The sequence below is a fragment of the Nematolebias whitei genome, chromosome 5, assembly GCF_014905685.2.
Source record: "Nematolebias whitei isolate Nwh7 chromosome 5, NemWhi1, whole genome shotgun sequence".
Taxonomy (NCBI): Eukaryota; Metazoa; Chordata; class Actinopteri; order Cyprinodontiformes; family Rivulidae; genus Nematolebias; species Nematolebias whitei.
Genome location: NC_056502.1, coordinates 20,227,049 through 20,244,371, shown reverse-complemented (window position 1 = coordinate 20,244,371; position 17,323 = coordinate 20,227,049). Strand labels below are relative to the sequence as shown.

General features: G+C 42.4%; 1 protein-coding gene across 1 annotated transcript in view; it reads right to left on the bottom strand.

Annotated features, from left to right (window-relative positions):
* Window positions 1–3,337: 3,337 nt before the first annotated feature.
* The window catches only part of LOC119409445 (G patch domain-containing protein 8), an 87,378-nt gene continuing 73,392 nt past the window's right edge, over window positions 3,338–17,323 (bottom strand). Inside the window, exons 3-4 of the mRNA XM_037676332.1 lie at window positions 15,828–15,958; window positions 3,338–7,254 (exon numbers count right to left, since the gene is read on the bottom strand). Coding sequence (XP_037532260.1) covers window positions 3,432–7,254; window positions 15,828–15,958 — 3,954 coding nt within the window. The 3' untranslated portion in view covers window positions 3,338–3,431. The remainder of the gene's footprint in view (window positions 7,255–15,827; window positions 15,959–17,323) is intronic.

The window sequence follows — 17,323 nt, the reverse complement described above, 5'->3', positions numbered from 1 at the left end:
GTTCTTGTCAGTGTGCCCAAATTACTCAATCTTTGTCTCAGTTGACCATGAAGCCTTTTTCCAGAAGACATTTGGCTTATAAATGTGGAAACCTGCAAACTTTCGTCGAGCTTAAAGGTGTCATGAGTAGGAACTTCTTCCTTAATTAGACCTCTCTCAGTCCACGGAGATGTAAGCTGTGCTTCACCGGGGACAGTGACATTGGTGTTCCAGTAGTTTTTAGTTTATGACGGACTTGAGCCTCAGTGGGTTGTTTTTGAACATCCTAACCAGATTCCTCACCTTCGTAGCACTTCTTTAAATTCCCTGAACTTTTCATTGTTCTGAGAATTGATCAGTCCAATCGTTGCTTTTCAACTAACGTTTGTTTAAGTTTGAAAATAAAAACGGGGTAGAACAGTGGCGCAGTTGGTAGAGCTGCCGCCTGTCAGCAGGCAGGTCGACCCGGTTCAAATCCCACCCCGGGACCTTTCTGGGTGGAGTTTGCATGTTCTCTCCGTGCGTATGTGGGTTTTCTCCGGGTAGTCCGGTTACCTCCCACATACCAAAAAAATGCATGTTAGCATGATTGGTAACTCTAAATAGTCTCTAGTGAGAGAGTGAATGGTTGTTTGTCTCGTTTGTCTCTATGTGTCCCTGCGATGGACTGGAGACATGTTCGCCTCTCGCACAGTGATGGCTGGACATGGGCACCAGTGACCCCTGCAACCCGAAAAGGACGAAGCGGGTAAGGATAATGGATGAATTGGCTTTGGCCTTGTCAAGTAAAAAAAATGTTGAATTTGCAGCATTATTTTTTTTAATAGTAATTAATTAATTATTAATATTATTATTGTTATTATTATTATTTTGTTGGCCCTGTGTGGATTATAGAAAATCCCCAACAAATTCACAAGTGTGCACCCAGCTCTTGGTTTTAAATATCCTTAACCTTCTACTTCACACATTTTTGTAACAACATAGGAAAAATATTATCCTGGTATTTCTTTATTTGACCTAAAATAAACTGTCAACTCACTCATGTTAAAAATATACATTATAAAAATCTTTTTGTGGTGTATTTTGTGGTGCATTGCCTTGTGGCAACTGTGCAGCAACCAATTTCATATTTATCATTAAATTCATAATTCCTGTGCTGTGCAATAAGAGTTTCACATTACACCACTCAACTTTTATCCATCTATCCATTATCTTTACCCACTTCTTTCTGGGTCAGGGGCAGCTGGTGTCTATCTCCAGTCACTATGAGAGAGGCAGGGTGCTCCCAGGACAGGTCACAAGTCCATCCCAAATTGATTTAATTCTTTTTTGTTTACTATAAAATCTTAGAATTAATTTTCTAAACACACATTTAGAAGCCTTTAAGACCCACCTCTAACTCACTGTAACTTTTGTCAGGTAGAATATACCTGTGCCTGTTCTCAGCCCTTTATTGAGCCTTGCCATAGAAAATTATTGGGTTCAAGCTCTAAACAGAAGCACAAATAGATGATTCCAAAAAAAGAAAAACAACAACATATATCTATCCCTGGTTTTGTGGTCAGCCCTGTTGCCTCACAGTAAGAAGATCCCGGGTTCGAGGTCGAGGTCTTTCTGTGCTGAGTTTACGTGCATGTTTGAGTGAGTTTACTTCGAGTATCCCGGCTTCCTCTCACAGTACAAAAACATGCACACTCAGACTGAATGAAGATTGTAATGGTCCCTAGGAGTGAGTTTCTGTGTTTTGTGTCTTTTTGTCTCCATGTGGTGCTGCGATGGACTGGAGACCTGTCCAGGTGTACCCTGCATTCATCCAAAGCACACTAGAATAATCTCCAGCTCCCAACTTTATTCAGGAAGAAGTAACAATCAATGAATAGATGGATAAATAGATATGATATGTCCTTTTAAACATACATTTATCTGTTGTTCGCCTATTTTGTGCAAAGACTTTTAATATTTAGTAACTAAGGAAACTTGTTCTTCTCACTGACATTGTTCCATAACTGTACAATGTTGCCATTTGGCAACATACACACTTTATTAAATAAAAAAAGCACAAAATGATAAAAACACAGTACAAAAAAGTAATAACTTATCATTTACTGTCTTGTTAATTTTTAAATGGTGCAAATGTAAAAATAAATGGGATAAATCTGTTTTGTGGACTTTTTTTTTTTTACACGACTCATCATCAGTCAGACTCTTGTGGGTTTAAATATTGTGATGCATTCAAACCATCAAAACTGTGCCTCACCTTCAATTAAAAGACCAATCAGTGTATAAATTGTTCTTTAAATAGGAATTTCTTAAAAATAAGCATTATGTTGGCCAATGGCAACACTGTGCGGTAGATTAAAGTTGTATCTTGTATAATCATGCCACTGTAAATTCAAATGAAAATGTCATTCATGTCCATGATGAGTGACCTCAAGCGTAGCTGCTGATTTAAAACTGTTAAGAATGCTGCACCACATTTTTAGAGGGCCTTATCCTGAGTATTTATGCCTACTTAGACCTTGTTGGAATATTTTTTATAATTAACAGTCAGACAGAAGAGAAGGCATTAAAATCCCTTTATTGTCACTTGCACTTTATTATAACATATCAGATCCATTCATTACCATTTGAACAACTGATTTGTTAAATGCAGTGTGGCAAAAAGAAACGAGACTTAACTCAAACTAAATGTCAAATGAACATTTATCATTGAAGTCAAGATCATGGATGCTACATCCACATTTTATTCAAATGTTTCCAATATAATTTTCTAAATTAGACACACATAAACCCTATGTGTTTATTAAAAGAAGTGTAATTTTAATTTGTGTCTGATCAGAAACACACAGTATATATGAAGTATAAATGGCTCTGCCTGCTGCCCTGCTCCTTGGTATGTTATCTGCGTTGGCTGAATGTCACAGCCTTACTCAGATAGACTTGTATGAAATGGAGATAAGCGAGGAGTATTATTACTTTCCCTTGTTTCCCTGTCGCTGGCTTGAAGGGTACTTCAAAAGGCAGCTGGTCTGCCTGTGGCTCGGAAGGAAAAGAGAGAGGACGACACCAGCCCGAGCCTGTCTTTGACTAGCAGGTGTACCTTTCCCTTTCTTCTGCTCCTGAATGAGGAACGATGGTGAATGCAAAGGATCAAAGTCTGCATCCTCGCTGTCAGCTGCAGCACAGCAGAGGCTAAATGGAGAAACAAATTTTCCTTTTGAAAACAGCCAGTAGTTGGGCCGTTTGTGTGTGTGTGCACGCATGGGAGTGATCGAGAAGGCAAATGCGGATAAGAGTTGGAGCTGATCCCAGTAAAGCACTGACACAGCCCTGATTTATTTATATATATTTTTAAAAACAGGCTTTTTTTTGTCAACCGTTCCCTCATGTTTTTTTTCACTGGACAGCACTGCCAAGAAAAACTGATAAACGTGGCAGCCACTCTATAAAATTCATATTGCCTTCTGTTGGAACCTGACTGGCCATGATGTGTCCAGGAAAGGCTGTGAGTTCAAAGGTTGTAGGGCTAGTGGGGAGAGCGGAGTGAGGGGGGACGCGTGCAGGGACTGGGCCAGGAGTGGGATGGGATGATGGGAGAGGAGGATGGATGGAAACAGAGAGGAGATGGAGAGGGGTGTGAGGTGGAGAGGATGAGGCAGGGACGGCAGGCGGGGGGGTGACGGTGAGTGAATGGCAGGAGACGGGGGTGAGCTGGAAGTGGAAGGCACGCGGTGGGGTATGGAGAGAGCTGCTTGTTGTAAAATGATATGAAGATTTGACAGGGGTGGAGATGGTGGAAGAGGGGGGAGGTTGGGGACTCCCAGAGCCACAGGTGGTGTAAATCTCTCATGGGGGGTTACATGTTGCACAGGGACACTAACATGGAAGGTGTGTTGGACTTGCAACATGTCTGGATGGATTATTTGAGTTTGAACAGGGCTGTGCAAAGGTGCAGGTTTGAACTGTTCATCAGACGTCACATAACTGCTTGTGTGTGGCTCGTGTGTGTATTTGGTCTCTGTGTGCGGATTTGCACTTTCCAGTGTGTTTTCCAGGATTTTCTGCATGTGCTTTCTCGCCTGCTCTTGCAGGACGCGATATTTCTCCATCTCCTCAGCCGAAAAGCTGATTGGTGCAGCTGTCTCTCCACCTGCCTGTTTGTCATCAGTCCTAATCTGTGGCAGGCAGAGATTTGGGGACCTGCTTGGATTTGACTCAGCAATGTTCAGAAGACGTTTTTGACTGTCAACAGCCGTGCCAGCGTCCTCCATGCAGCTCTTAGCTTCCTCCTCTCGCTCAGCTTCTAAACCTTTCTTTTGCAGGCCCTTTTCTCTTCTCGCCTTTCTCTGGATTGCGGGAAGTTTTCCGATAAGCGGTAAAAGCATCACCCTGGCTGTTTTTTGCGGCGGAGCTGTGCCTGAGCTGCTCGTTGTGAGACAAACAGACTGTTCGTGGACACGCTCTGACTGTGGACTTGTGTTGTTTAGCTGTGCAGAACTTCTGTTGCCGAGATTTGCGTTCAGGCTTGAGACTTTTAGTGTTGAATTTTGGAGAGAAGAACGAGAGCAAAAGGGTGGTGTGGACACGGGGCCGCTGTGCTTTCTTGCTTCCTGAGACGTTTCTGCAGCTGCTGCTGATGTCCTGCTGGAGCCAGCAATCAACCTATCCACTGTGTCTCCTGAGCAGGTGCTGCTTTTGCTCCACTCACAGCTCAGCTCAGACATACTGGTGCTGCTGCAGGGACTGCATGAGCGTGGGCTGTGGCACCTGCTGCCCTGGTTGCCCATGGTGGTCTGGCAGCTGCGCAGCTGTCGGCTCGTCCACCACTCAGGGCTCGAGAAGTGTCTTGAACTCGAGCGTCTGGTGCTTGCACACCTCCACGTGTCTCTGCCATCAGCACAAGTCTTGGAGCTTGAAATAGACGGGCATACTCCCAGATCTTCCCAGCTATCGCTGCTGCCCCATGTCCACCTGTCCCAGTCTGCATCCTCTACATTAAAGCATCCGTGTCTCCTTCCCAAGCCTTTGGGACTTGGGCTGAACTTTGCCGCATGATCCCACTCTGTTGCCCTGTTTCTCCAGCCAGTCCTTGACCAGCCTCTCTCCTCAACTCCAGCTCTTGCCCACTCCCACATCAGTCCTCTGTCTTTGTGGCCCAGGCGTCCCAACATTTTCCTTCCATTACTCTCCCAGACTTCGCTGTACCCGTCTCCATGAATGAATTTCCTGTCCCCGCGGAGGAATTTTCTCTTTTTTGCTGGGCCGCTACCACAGCTGTTGTCAGGGTAACAGCAGTCAATGAAACTCCTGGGGTTGCTATGGTGACCCCTTTCCCAAAACAGCTTAGAGTTACGTCCTGGTGAGAAGGCGCGAACAGAGACGAGAGACCGCCAGGGAAAAGTTGCCACCCCTCCGTCTTGCTGCCTCCCCCCCTCCATATCTCTGTCTGCTGTGCGTCTGCTGAACTGGGAGTCGATGGCAGCGTGTTCTGCCTGCTCGCTGCCTGCCTGCGCCTTGAATTCAGCGCTGTGCCTCCTATGAGGCCTCCTCTTTCTGACAGAGACAGATACTGGCTCAGTCTCACATCCCCCCAGGAGACAGTCGCTGCCTTCTCCATGCTCCCTCATCTCTCTTCTCCTCCTTCTCTTCCCCCACCTCCCTTCAGCTTCTCCTCTCTCTCGTCCTGCGCTGCAAACTGTGGAGACAACACTCCTTACTCTGCACTTTGCTGATTGGCGCTTGTTTGAGGCCTTTTCCTTCTTAGCCGCCTTCTTCTTCTTTTTCACCAGCTTCTTTGTGTTGCTCTTCCTCTGTTTGTGTGACACTTTTGGGACGCCCACATGTGGCTGTGGAGCTCTGGCACACTCACATTTTGTCTCACTCCCACATTCACACCTGGACAGGCTGATGCACGTCCCCTGCATGCCAGGCTGGGTGACAGACTCTAATTTACAGCTCAGGCCTGTGATGGCTCTCTTCCTGATCCCGCTTGCACCCTCTAATCTCCCTCCCGGAGGATTCTGGGAGTTTGTGTCAGAGCTGTCACTCAGAGCGGGGTCAGATGGATGGGAGGCTGCCCTCTCGCAGTTCTCCTTTCTTACGCATCCCACTTTTTGCGATCTTGCTGCCGACGGTGGAAGGTTTTTGTCGTCGAGGAGCAGATGCGCTTCTGTCTCCACGCTGATACGTTGCTCCTGCTTTAAAACCTCATCATGCTTCTTCTGTCTACGCGCTCTCAGCTCACGTCTCGCTCGTCTCGCTCGTCTTAGTGAGCCGGAGCGAGCGTCTGGTGTAGGAGCAGTTGGCACACCTGAAAGAGTGCGCAGCTGATTTTGTTGTGACTCCTGTGGCTCCCCGGTGAGCTGTTCTGGCAGTTGAACACTCAAGCAGAGTGGGTTGCAGCTGAAGGAGACATGCGGTTCAGACTTGGTGAACTTGAGCAAACTGACAGGCCATTTCATTCGGGTTGAACCATCTCTCCCCAACACACACAGATACTGACTTGCCTCCTCCCCTCTGTCTGTTTCTGACTTCTCTGTCTCGCAGTCTGTCTGTTTGGGGTCCAGGTAAACCCGTGGGAGTGTTGTGCCACATTTGGTCACCTGGGTCTGCGTCTGTGGGCCTTGTAAGTCGTGACTCTGATGACGAGGGGCTGCAGTGGAAGGAGAAAAACATTCTTTTACCACCTCAGTTTTTCCCATTTCTTCCTCTTCTCGCTTTGCTTCACCTGAGATCGGCTGCAGCAGTAAGCTACTGTCTGAGCTGGGCGTTCTCCTCTCTTCTGTGTCCCCAATTTCCCTGCCAATGTCCTCCATTATTGCCTTCACTCGTTCTCTCATTCGCTCCCTCTTCTCTCTCTCCTCCTCCTCCAGGTCAGAGAAGACGGAGGCAGAAGGCTCCAGCCTGGGCCCTCGGCGTGAGAAGCAGAAGGACACTCCGAGTCGGCCTCCCACTCGCCCCTGTGCAGAGAGGGGCAGCTGGGGACACAAGCTGTGGCAAGGCTGGGGACGCACTGCAGGAAAGTCTGTGTGAGGTGCTGCAGTCATTATTGGAGAGTTTTTTAGAGCTGTGGTGAGAGGTATTTGTGAAAGAGGCTGGTGTGACTTTTCAGACTTATGGCTGAGAGTTCTGGGTCGTATAGCTGTGATTTGCTGGAGCCGGTTATAGGGTTTAGTATTGTCCTCTGAGCAGCGTTTTCTTTGGTCCACATCTTCATCTTGTTGCTGACTGACCGCTCTGACTGCCCGTTTAAGTCCACAAGTCCTTCTCGGGAGTCTGCAACAAATCAGAAAGAGGAAAAGAAGATGTGACTTTAGTTTGTCTTTGTATCCTGAGTTAGTTTTATTTATCAATCACATTCAGAAAGCCTAAAAATAAAGATCGTCTGCTGCTGAAAGGTGTAAGCAGATGGTTTGTGTGTGTCTGTGTGTGCATTTGTCGGTTTGTTTGCAAAACATCTCAGAAATCCCTAAACTGATTTTAATGAAACTTTCTCAAAGTACTCACTGGATGCACCTCTACATCTGATTTATTTTTAATTTTTATTGAAAACAATTTAGGACAGCTGCCAAATCTAACAAACCTTAGTAAACACAAACATTTCTCCAACTTAATTCGTTATTTAGATATTGAGCTATGTGTGCTAGTAGCTCTGCTGTATGTTTTTATTAGTTTTGTTTCTACAATTTCAAATTGAAATCGTACCAAACGTGCAAACTTTTGGGTTTTACTAGAACTAAGAGATCTGCACATATTACCTCAGCTTTAAAATATTTACATTGGCTCCAAATCAGGGACGTTAGATTTGATTTTGAAGTTTTGCTGCTGGTGTAAAAATTACTAAATGTTTTGGGAGCAGAATATTTGAGTGAAATGTTAATGAGTAGGGCTCTGAGATCTACAGGCGCAGGTCAAATAGTGGAGCCCAGAGTTCAAAACAAACACGATTAAGCAGCGTTTAGCTATTACGCCACACAAAGAGCACAAATTACCAACAGCTTTGAAGATGTCTCCAAATGTGAATATTTTTAAATTTTTGTAAAAAAAAAAAAAAAGTGTATTTTTTTTTACTCTCAGGCCTGTGACTGAGATCATTTACATTTTTTTTTTTAAATTAGATTAAATCTGGTTTTGTATGTGCATTATTAATGATGTATTTTCTTGTTGTTTGGTCTTGCTTCTTTTTCTTGTTTTTCTTGTGAAGCACGTTGAGTTACCATGGGAATGAAATGTGTTATATAAGTTGCATTCCTTAAACTTTAACATAACGCAAATCCTGTTGTTGCTTAATTAGCTATTTGGCGCGTCTTTAGTCATCAATAATGTACACCAACTGATAAACCTTTCTAAACTTTGTAGGAACATACTTTAAAGGCCAAGTTTTCAGCTACGTTGGTAATTAATAGTTTAATTAAGAAACAGTGGTTGTGAGAGAAGGGGTCAGATTTTTAAAAGGTTGTTTGTGAATGTTGTGAATTAAGAGTGGAACAAATACACAGAACCAACGAGCATGGAAGCTAAATTTATACTGGACCTTCTGCTACATTAAGAACATTTTCTCTTACAACCCCCTCCTCCCTACACATACACACACTCGCTCATCTTTGTGTGTAGTAGTCGACATGGTTTTTTTTTTTTCATTATCCATAAGCTTTGTGATTTGTTCATTTGTATTCTTTAATCCATTGAAACGAGTTAATTTTTATGTCTTCACCAATTTTTCTGTCATAGCTAAAGTTTTAACAAGTTTTGAGACTTCTGGCCACATCTGTTTCATTGCAAGGTGCTGTTAATCTGTGCTCCTTATCTTTGCCTGAGATTACTTGTCTAGGTGTGAGGGCTCTAAGACAAGTATAACCTATGAGGAGACTTATTTCACAATTGAGGAGTGGAGTGACCTCATCTACAATAGGCAACAAATGACTCCACTGTTTGGTTGTTTCACATGTAGGCATGTGCTCTGTTAGCTTGTGTGTGATCCTTTGAGTATGCAGTGGGGAGCTTTATGACTGCAGTTGAGTGATAACCTCCCACTAGGAGATCAGACACCCTTGCACTGCTCACAACTGCATTTTTACCCATCATAGTAGTCGATTTCAATTTTACTCTTCAAACATCTGCCTGCAGCTTATGTGTTACATCCTGATCTATGAAGACCATCGCACTGACTGTTTAATAATGCATGGACCAGTTTGCATTATGGTAGTTCCAGCCATACTGGAACTATCATAGAAGTGCTGACTGTCTGTTCAGATCCGGCAACATTAAGTGACATGGCTGTTGCTGTTTCAGGTGAGTTGCCTTGAGTTGCATTGTCTGTACTCACACATGTCTGTCTTTGCAGACCAATACTGTAATTTTCATCATGAAGACAGGTGGGGTGTCTTTTTGTGCAGATTTCACAAGTGAGGAGATATTTGCACTCCTTAGCACTGTGCCAGTAAAGGCAGTAAAGCTTCTCAGTTATTTAAAGAACATCATTCTGGATGGTTCTTGAATCAACAGATATACTGGTGAGTAGTGAGGGTGTCAGGAACCAACAAAGGATCTGCTTTTTCCATCGTGGATGGGTCATTGCCCGTGTTTTGGTGCCAAATTCTTGCAGGAAATCATCAAATAAAATGCTCAAGCCTCTTTAAACATAAAAAATTATTAATATTGTGAAGGAGCTCAGAGATCTGGGAAAGTCTTAGTGTGAAAAGGCATCAACTGGAGACCACTGTTAGATGAGCATAACCTCCGAGCCCTGAGGCAGCACTGCAGGACAAACTGTCATTTCACCAGGATCAGAACAGCCGGACCGGCTATGGAGTATTATTAAAACCAAACTGATGCAACACAGTTCCACAGCTGCATCTAGAAATGCAAACTGAAACTCATTACACACGGAAGAAGCTTCATGTTGACTCTGTGTGGAAGAGCTGCTAGTTCTGTGGATACAAGGCCATTTTAGTGAGTCTAAGACATCGAACACATGCGTTGTGGTGACATGAGTCCACCTGTTAGTTATTTTACAATAAAAAGGATGTAGAATTCTTTTAAAGCCAAAAACAAGACACTATCCAGGATGGTGTCAGTGACAGGTTCAGAAAGTCAGTTCCTATTGCATGTATCTTGCATACGCATGAAGATTCCAGTGATACTGAAGACCATGTTGAAATTTTATAGAGATGTGATGGAATCGAGGCAACATCTCGGATTATGTCGTACTTAGTCCTGCACAATTTACACCAGCAGAGCTTCATAAACACAGCCTGTGTGTCTGATCAGCCTGACTGCAATCCAGATCAGTCTCCTGCTGAATATGTATGACACATCATGAAGAGGAGAATCAGCCGACGACAACTTCAGACTGTTGAACAGAGGAAAATCTTTTATTCACCTACAAATGAATCGAGAGTCTTCTTGTAAAACTTCAAGAATAAGTATTCAATGTGTCCAAGAGAAAAACATGTTAAATCAAAGGAAAGGGTGATGGAAAATATTTGTGTTTTGAAAATTCCAGATAGATTTATATATTTTTAATGGGTTAATCATTGATGATACAAAAAAGTATCACATAATACACTTATAGACACGGTTTATGAACTAGCACAAAAATTCTATGAGCAACATAAAACCACAAAAAACAAAACCTGAGGATCAGCACCATGGTATTGATTTTAGGATCACCTTAAAAGCCATAGCTGACTCCTTGAAACGTTGCAAGCTGAACGTTTTCACGATGACCCCCCACTGTCACTAACCTAAACATCTTTGGAAAGATTCCAAAAGAGCACTGCTTGTAAAATGACCTGAGAATCTCACAGAACCAGAGGCCTTTTCTAAAAACAAAATATTTGAAAACAAACCAAAAAAGAAAAAGCACACCGTAGACATGAGGTACTGACAGACGCACACCGAGCTGCTGCTCTTACTGCAGGGGCATTAAAAGCATGTGGAAAAAAAGCGCATAAGCATTTGCCTCAGGACATTTTCCTACTTCTGGTTGTGAAACCGTAAAATATGAAACTCAGAAAAAGAAGATTCAAGCATGCTCAGAGTATGAATTTATAGCTTTTCAATGCTTCGTTATTTTCAAATACCCTTACTTTATTGTCAATTTTTACATTACATTGTTGTTTACAAGTATTATGACTATTACAAGTTTTACGACGAGTAAATTGCTGCAACAGCAGCAGCTAGCTGTAGCACCTTTGCTGTAAGCTGGGGAACGTCTGGCAAGAAAACAAGATTTCTGCTTGAGTAATGGAATGTGAAAGTGTTGGCAAGCTAAAGGGTCATAAAACAGTTTTCAGATTAAGTACAATGAAAGTTTTAAGACTAGAGTTGTTTTAGGAGTTTTGAATCTTGGCTGCTCTCTGACTCGTCTTACGCCTGTCAGTCGGGACAGAATTGAACTCGATCTTCAAACTGAGGTTGTTTAAAAACTACAAAGTATTTACAACAGGTAAGATGCTTCTAACCGTATAAAAGACACCATTTCACAAGATTTGAATTCCTTTCAAGTATTTCTTGCTTCTTCATTGTTGTGTGATTAGCAGTGGTTGGATGTAACTAAGTACAAGTACATTGTTACTGTACTTAAGTAAAATTTTCATGCATCTGTACTTTACTTAAGTAGAGTTAAACATGGGTACTTTCGACTTTTACTCCACTACATTTTACATTAACTATTTGTACGTTCTACTTCACTACATTTCTATAATGAGTTTCGTTACAAGTTACATTCACGTTGTGTTTTTTGATTTGTTTGTTAGTTTGAAAGTAACCAACTGTGAGAGGGGAGTTGGTCCATTGAATCACTGCAAAGTTGGGAAGGTAACATTAGATCCACCTTCACGAAGAGCTGGGCCAATGATGTTTATACTAGTATATACACGTCATTGAGCTGGGAGCACCCACAGCACTCAAAAAACTTTGAAAACCAACTTCTTCTGAACTTGAACAAAAAATTATTGCTGCAATATTAAAAAGTGTCAGTTCATGGATGTTAGGAGACAAGAGATGTCTCCAACTGGCTCGACACTCGGGTCCAAGTTTTGAAAATGGTGTCAGGAATTTAAAAATATTGTTCACTATTGACCCATTACAAGGTTGACTAGACAGTATTTTAACTATAGTGGATGACAAACTGGAGTTGAACTGATCAGTTCATATTCCTTTGTTAGGTCTATTGCTCCTTTTTTCAGACAGACAAATTTTACTTAAATGTGTTTACTGCAGTTTAAAATGACACATTGGTTTTGTTTTGTGTTAAATAAAAACTTTCAAAGGTATAATCATTCCTTTTTCTTATTTTGCTTAATGGCATTTAACTCTGCAGGTCATCCCTGAAATTCTGACACAGAATCACAAGTACACGTTGAACTGTGTGACAGAGTAAACACAATAAAAACATGTATTATCTGCAGCATTGTTCATTAAAATGGTTCAACACTATTAATGTATTACAGAAAATATACATAAAGTAGGTACACTTAATGATATTGTAGACCATTGCGTTAGGTAATACATTCAGCAAGTACTTTTACTTTTAATACTTTAATATCCTGATGCATGCTCAATAATCCAGGTAGAAAAATCCCAAAAAGTTCAATCTGGTCCTCTGGACATTCAAAAAAAAAAAAAAAACAAGCAAAAAAAAAAAAAAATTGTAGAAACGTTTCGTCTTTCATCCAAAAGACTTCCTCAGTCTGAGGTGCTGTTTTCAGCTCAGTCTTATAAATAGCACCTTCTCAGAGTGGATCACCTAGTTTGCTGCTGACAACCAAAACCAGCTGCTCACATGGTCAAGGTGGACCATCAGCCTAACAATGGATCATTAGCACACTGATGGCTGTTTACTATTCACAGGAGGCTGAGTGATACTAGCAATCACAGCATTGTAAGAGGGGGACAGTTGAACCCGGAGGCCTCCACCCCTGTTTAACGATGGACGATTTCTTTTCACAAAGATGGCCTCCTTTACTCCTCTCTCAAACCATTGTTCCTCTCTATCCAGGATGTGAACATCTTCATCCCTGAAAGAGTGACCGCTGGCCTGGAGATGAGTGTAGACCGCAGAGTCCTGGCCTGATGGTGTTGATCTTCTGTGCTGGGCCGTCCTTTTGGCCAGTGGCTGTTTAGTTTCCCCGATGTAAGACTGATCACCCTCCTGACACTGAACAGCATACACAATATTACTCTGTTTGTGCCGGGGGACTGGATCTTTGGGATGAACCAGTCTTTGCCGTAATGTATTTTGGGGTTTAAAAGCCACTGGGACGTTAAGTTTAGAAAATAAACGTCTCAGTTTCTCTGATACCCCCTCATCTTTCATTCCGTATGTTGTGCACAAACACACAAACATATTGTGTATGCTGTTCAGTGTCAGGAGGGTGATCAGTCTTACATCGGGGAAACTAAACAGCCACTGGCCAAAAGGATGGCCCAGCACAGAAGATCAACATCATCAGGCCAGGACTCTGCGGTCTACACTCATCTCCAGGCCAGCGGTCACTCTTTCAAGGATGAAGATGTTCACATCCTGGACAGAGAGGAACGATGGTTTGAGAGAGGAGTAAAGGAGGCCATCTTTGTTAAAAGAAATTGTCCATCATTAAACAGGGGTGGAGGCCTCTGGGTTCAACTGTCCCCCTCTTACAATGCTGTTGTTGCTAGTATCACTCAACCTCCTGTGAGTAGTAAACAGCCATGAGTGTGCTAATGATCCATTGTTAGGCTGATGGTCCTTCTTGACCATGTGAGCAGCTGGTTTTGGTTGTCAGCAGCAAACTAGTTGATCCACTCTGAGAAGGTGCTATTTATAAGACTGAGCTGAATACAGCACCTCAGACTGAGGATGTCTCTCGGATGAGAGAAGAAATATTTCTACAATTTTTTTTTGCTTTGTTTTTTTTTTTTTTTTTTTTGAATGTCCAGAGGACCAGATTGAACTTTTTGGGATTTAATACTTTAAGTATTTTTAAAAGCAAGTACTTACTTATTTTACTTAAGTAAAGATCTTAATGTGGTACTTCTACTTTTACTAGAGTAAATTTTTGTCTGTTTATTTGTACTTTTACTTAAGTACTATTTTGTGCACTATGTTCACAAGATTGAAAATATTATTGCCTATCATTGTCTCAATGCGTCCCTGTGATGGACTTGCGACCTGTCCAGGGTGTACCCATCGCTCATGGGCATTGGCGACCCCCGTGGCCCAAAATGGAAGAAGCAGGTAAAAAATAACGGATGGACGTTCACAAGATTGAAACTATAATTGCCCAAAGCTGAAGGTGAAGCCATAATGATTTTGCCTGCTTCTGTGTGTGTTTGTTTGTCTGTACCATTAGCAAAATATCCCATGATTCACTGAATGGATTTTAGCAAAACTTGTAGAAAGGATTCTAGTTAGGACAAATACAACAGCTAATAATTAGCTTACACAAAAACATCCTTGTGTGGCACGGTGGCACAGATAGTAGAGCTGTTGCCTCTCAGTGACAAGGTCACTGGATTGAATCCCGGCTAGGGACCTTTCTGGGTGTAGTTTGCATGTTGGGGGCCGAGATGGTGTAGAGGCAGGGCAGCCGGCTTGGGACCCGAAAGTCCCAGGTTCGATCCCCAGTCACTGCACATCACGTGGCGTCTCTGGGCAGCACGTCTCATCCCCAAAATGTCCCCCCGGTGCTTTCAATAGCTGCCCACTGCACCACCTGGTGGTGGATGGGTTAAATGCAGAGACTAATTTCGCCATTGTATGGAAACATACTGTGATGACATTATTATTATCATTATTATTATGTTCTCTCTGTGCATGTGTTTTTTTTTTTTCCTGTTATTCTGGTTTCCTCCCACAGACCAAAATCATACATGTTAGACTGATTGATAAATTGTCTCTAGGTGTGAGTGAGAGAGTGAACGGTTGTTTGTCTCATTTGTCTCTATGTGTCTCTGTGATGGACTGGAGACCTGTCCAGGGTGTACTCCGCCTCTCGCACAGTAACTGCTGGACATGGGCACTGATGACCCTCATGACGCGGGTAAAGATAATGGATGGATGGATGGATGGATAGATTGATGGAAAAATGACCTTGTCACAGTTATGCTCAAATGTGGTGCTGTCAGTCATTCACAACACATGGTTCAGCTGCTGACACACCATGCAAGATCCTAATTGTGCATGAGATTTGGTCATTTTCAAGATGATCTTAAAACTTTGGCTTGAAGGGTGGTGGGAGCTGAGCGTTCCTTCAAAGCATGTCAGGCTTTTAATAGTTTTTAAAATGCTGTGCTACAAGTTATTAAGCAATGCAATGCTAACAATTACCAATAAAACCATAAAGAGAATAGAAAAGAAAGAAAGAACAAGTAAACTCTGTACGAACTCAATGATGCCGTGCACGTATTGTCATCTGATTATAGGAAAACACATTTAATTGCAAAGGAAATAGGTGCAATCAAGATAATTATTGCATGAAGTACACTTTTTGTTAGTTTTGATTGCTGCGGATGTGCAAACCCAGAGGCGAGTTTCATATCAGCCATGTTCACTCATATCATTAGGTTGAAGTTTTTTTTGTTCTCGCTCTTCTTCTCTCTCCTCTAAAACTTCATCTCCTTCACCCACAAATCATCAGCTCTCAGCGTGTCAGCAAGAACGTGTCTTTATGTTATATTTACTTCACCTGTGGCCTATCTAGGCCAGGCGAGTGCTCTCACATCTGTGCTTGCATCCATCACATCTAAAAAACGTTGACTGGATGTGACGCACTCTAACCCCCCTGGACTGCTGCCACTGGTCTCATTACACACAGAGTGCTGCAGACACACACAAGTACACACACACTCCTCCTCCCACTCACCGCTGGCTCTCCTGTTGAAGCTGTGCGAGCTGGTGCAGACGTCTGAGAGCCTTCTCCTGTTTGCGCTGGTCCTTCCATGATTTCGAGGCCACATTGCGAACAAATTCCCTGTGCTGCAGCTCCTTCAGCCTCTGCAGGGGGGGAGACACAAAAAAGTGAGGATGACTGAGAGGGGATGGAGGGGTAATAGCAATGGGAGATTAGTTTTAGGAAGCTCTCTGCGTGTGACTGTGTTTTAAACCATCAGCGAGCGGCGTTTGCAGATGTTCGCCCCTAAAGCTTGTGTGCAATTATCTTCATTCATCCAGAAATAAAGGGTCTTTCAACACACAGCAGGACACCAAACACAAGCAAACACACACAGATGCTGTTGTCACGTGTGAGTAAGTGATGCCGATCCTATTTCTGAACCGTCGGAGGGACGGTTTACATATTTTTCCGAGATCAAGTGCGATGGCGCACCTCAGAGTTTGAAATCAAATATTCAGCTCTTTTCATTTGTTGTCAGATTGTTGATGGCTAAAAACACAACAGGCAGAAAGAAAAGCTACAACAATAAAACAGACTGAACTAAAATGGCATTTCAAAGAACGACAGCATAAAAACACAAACTGTCAGATTGCACTCAGAAGACTTGAGAGATTTTTTTAGAACAATAAAACCCAAATCATAATATTTCTACACAGAATGAAAACCTTTGATTAGACAAAAAACAAAAAAACAAAAAAAAAAACAGACAACACAAACATTTTTAAAAATATTATTGTTTCTCTTTGTGTTGTATTTTCGGCTCATTTATTTTTCAGTGCTCTTGTAGTTTTGCACTTTTCATTTTTAGTCAACACACAAGCACAGATGTGAATATTTGTGTCAGGTTCAAAACTTGTGTGGAGCCATAGTTGTTCTTGTTTGTTTGTTTTAGTTTTGCTTTTGGGAATCTGATTTGGAAAATAATTTATCTATGATTTTGTGACTTCTCATAAAGAGTCTATCGTACTCCTAAGTTTAGGAAATTTTAAATTCTCAATGGGGAATGTGTAATAATTTGTAGTGATGTCATCCGCTACAGGGTGGTGGTGTTATTAGCTGTATTTTGTAGCATTGCAATGCGGACATGAACTGTTCTTATTTAATTTTAAGATTAAGTAATAACTACACTGTAAATATCCAACTCATTGTTTGTAGTAAGAATATCTTTATGATTCAAGTGAATTTATGCTGAAATACAACACAGGATCCACAACTTCTCCTCCTCTACCATAACCCTCAGCACTGGCTCCCCTCAGGGATGTGTGTTGAGCCCCCTCCGGTTCACTCTGCTCATATATGACTGTACACCTACCCATCCAGGTTGTCATATTGTATAGTTTGCAGATGATACAACGGTGATTGGATGCATCACAAACAATGATGAGTCACAACTACAGACAGGAGGTGGAACACCTGGAGAGCTGGAGCAGGAAGAACAATCTTCACATCAATATGAGGAAGACGAA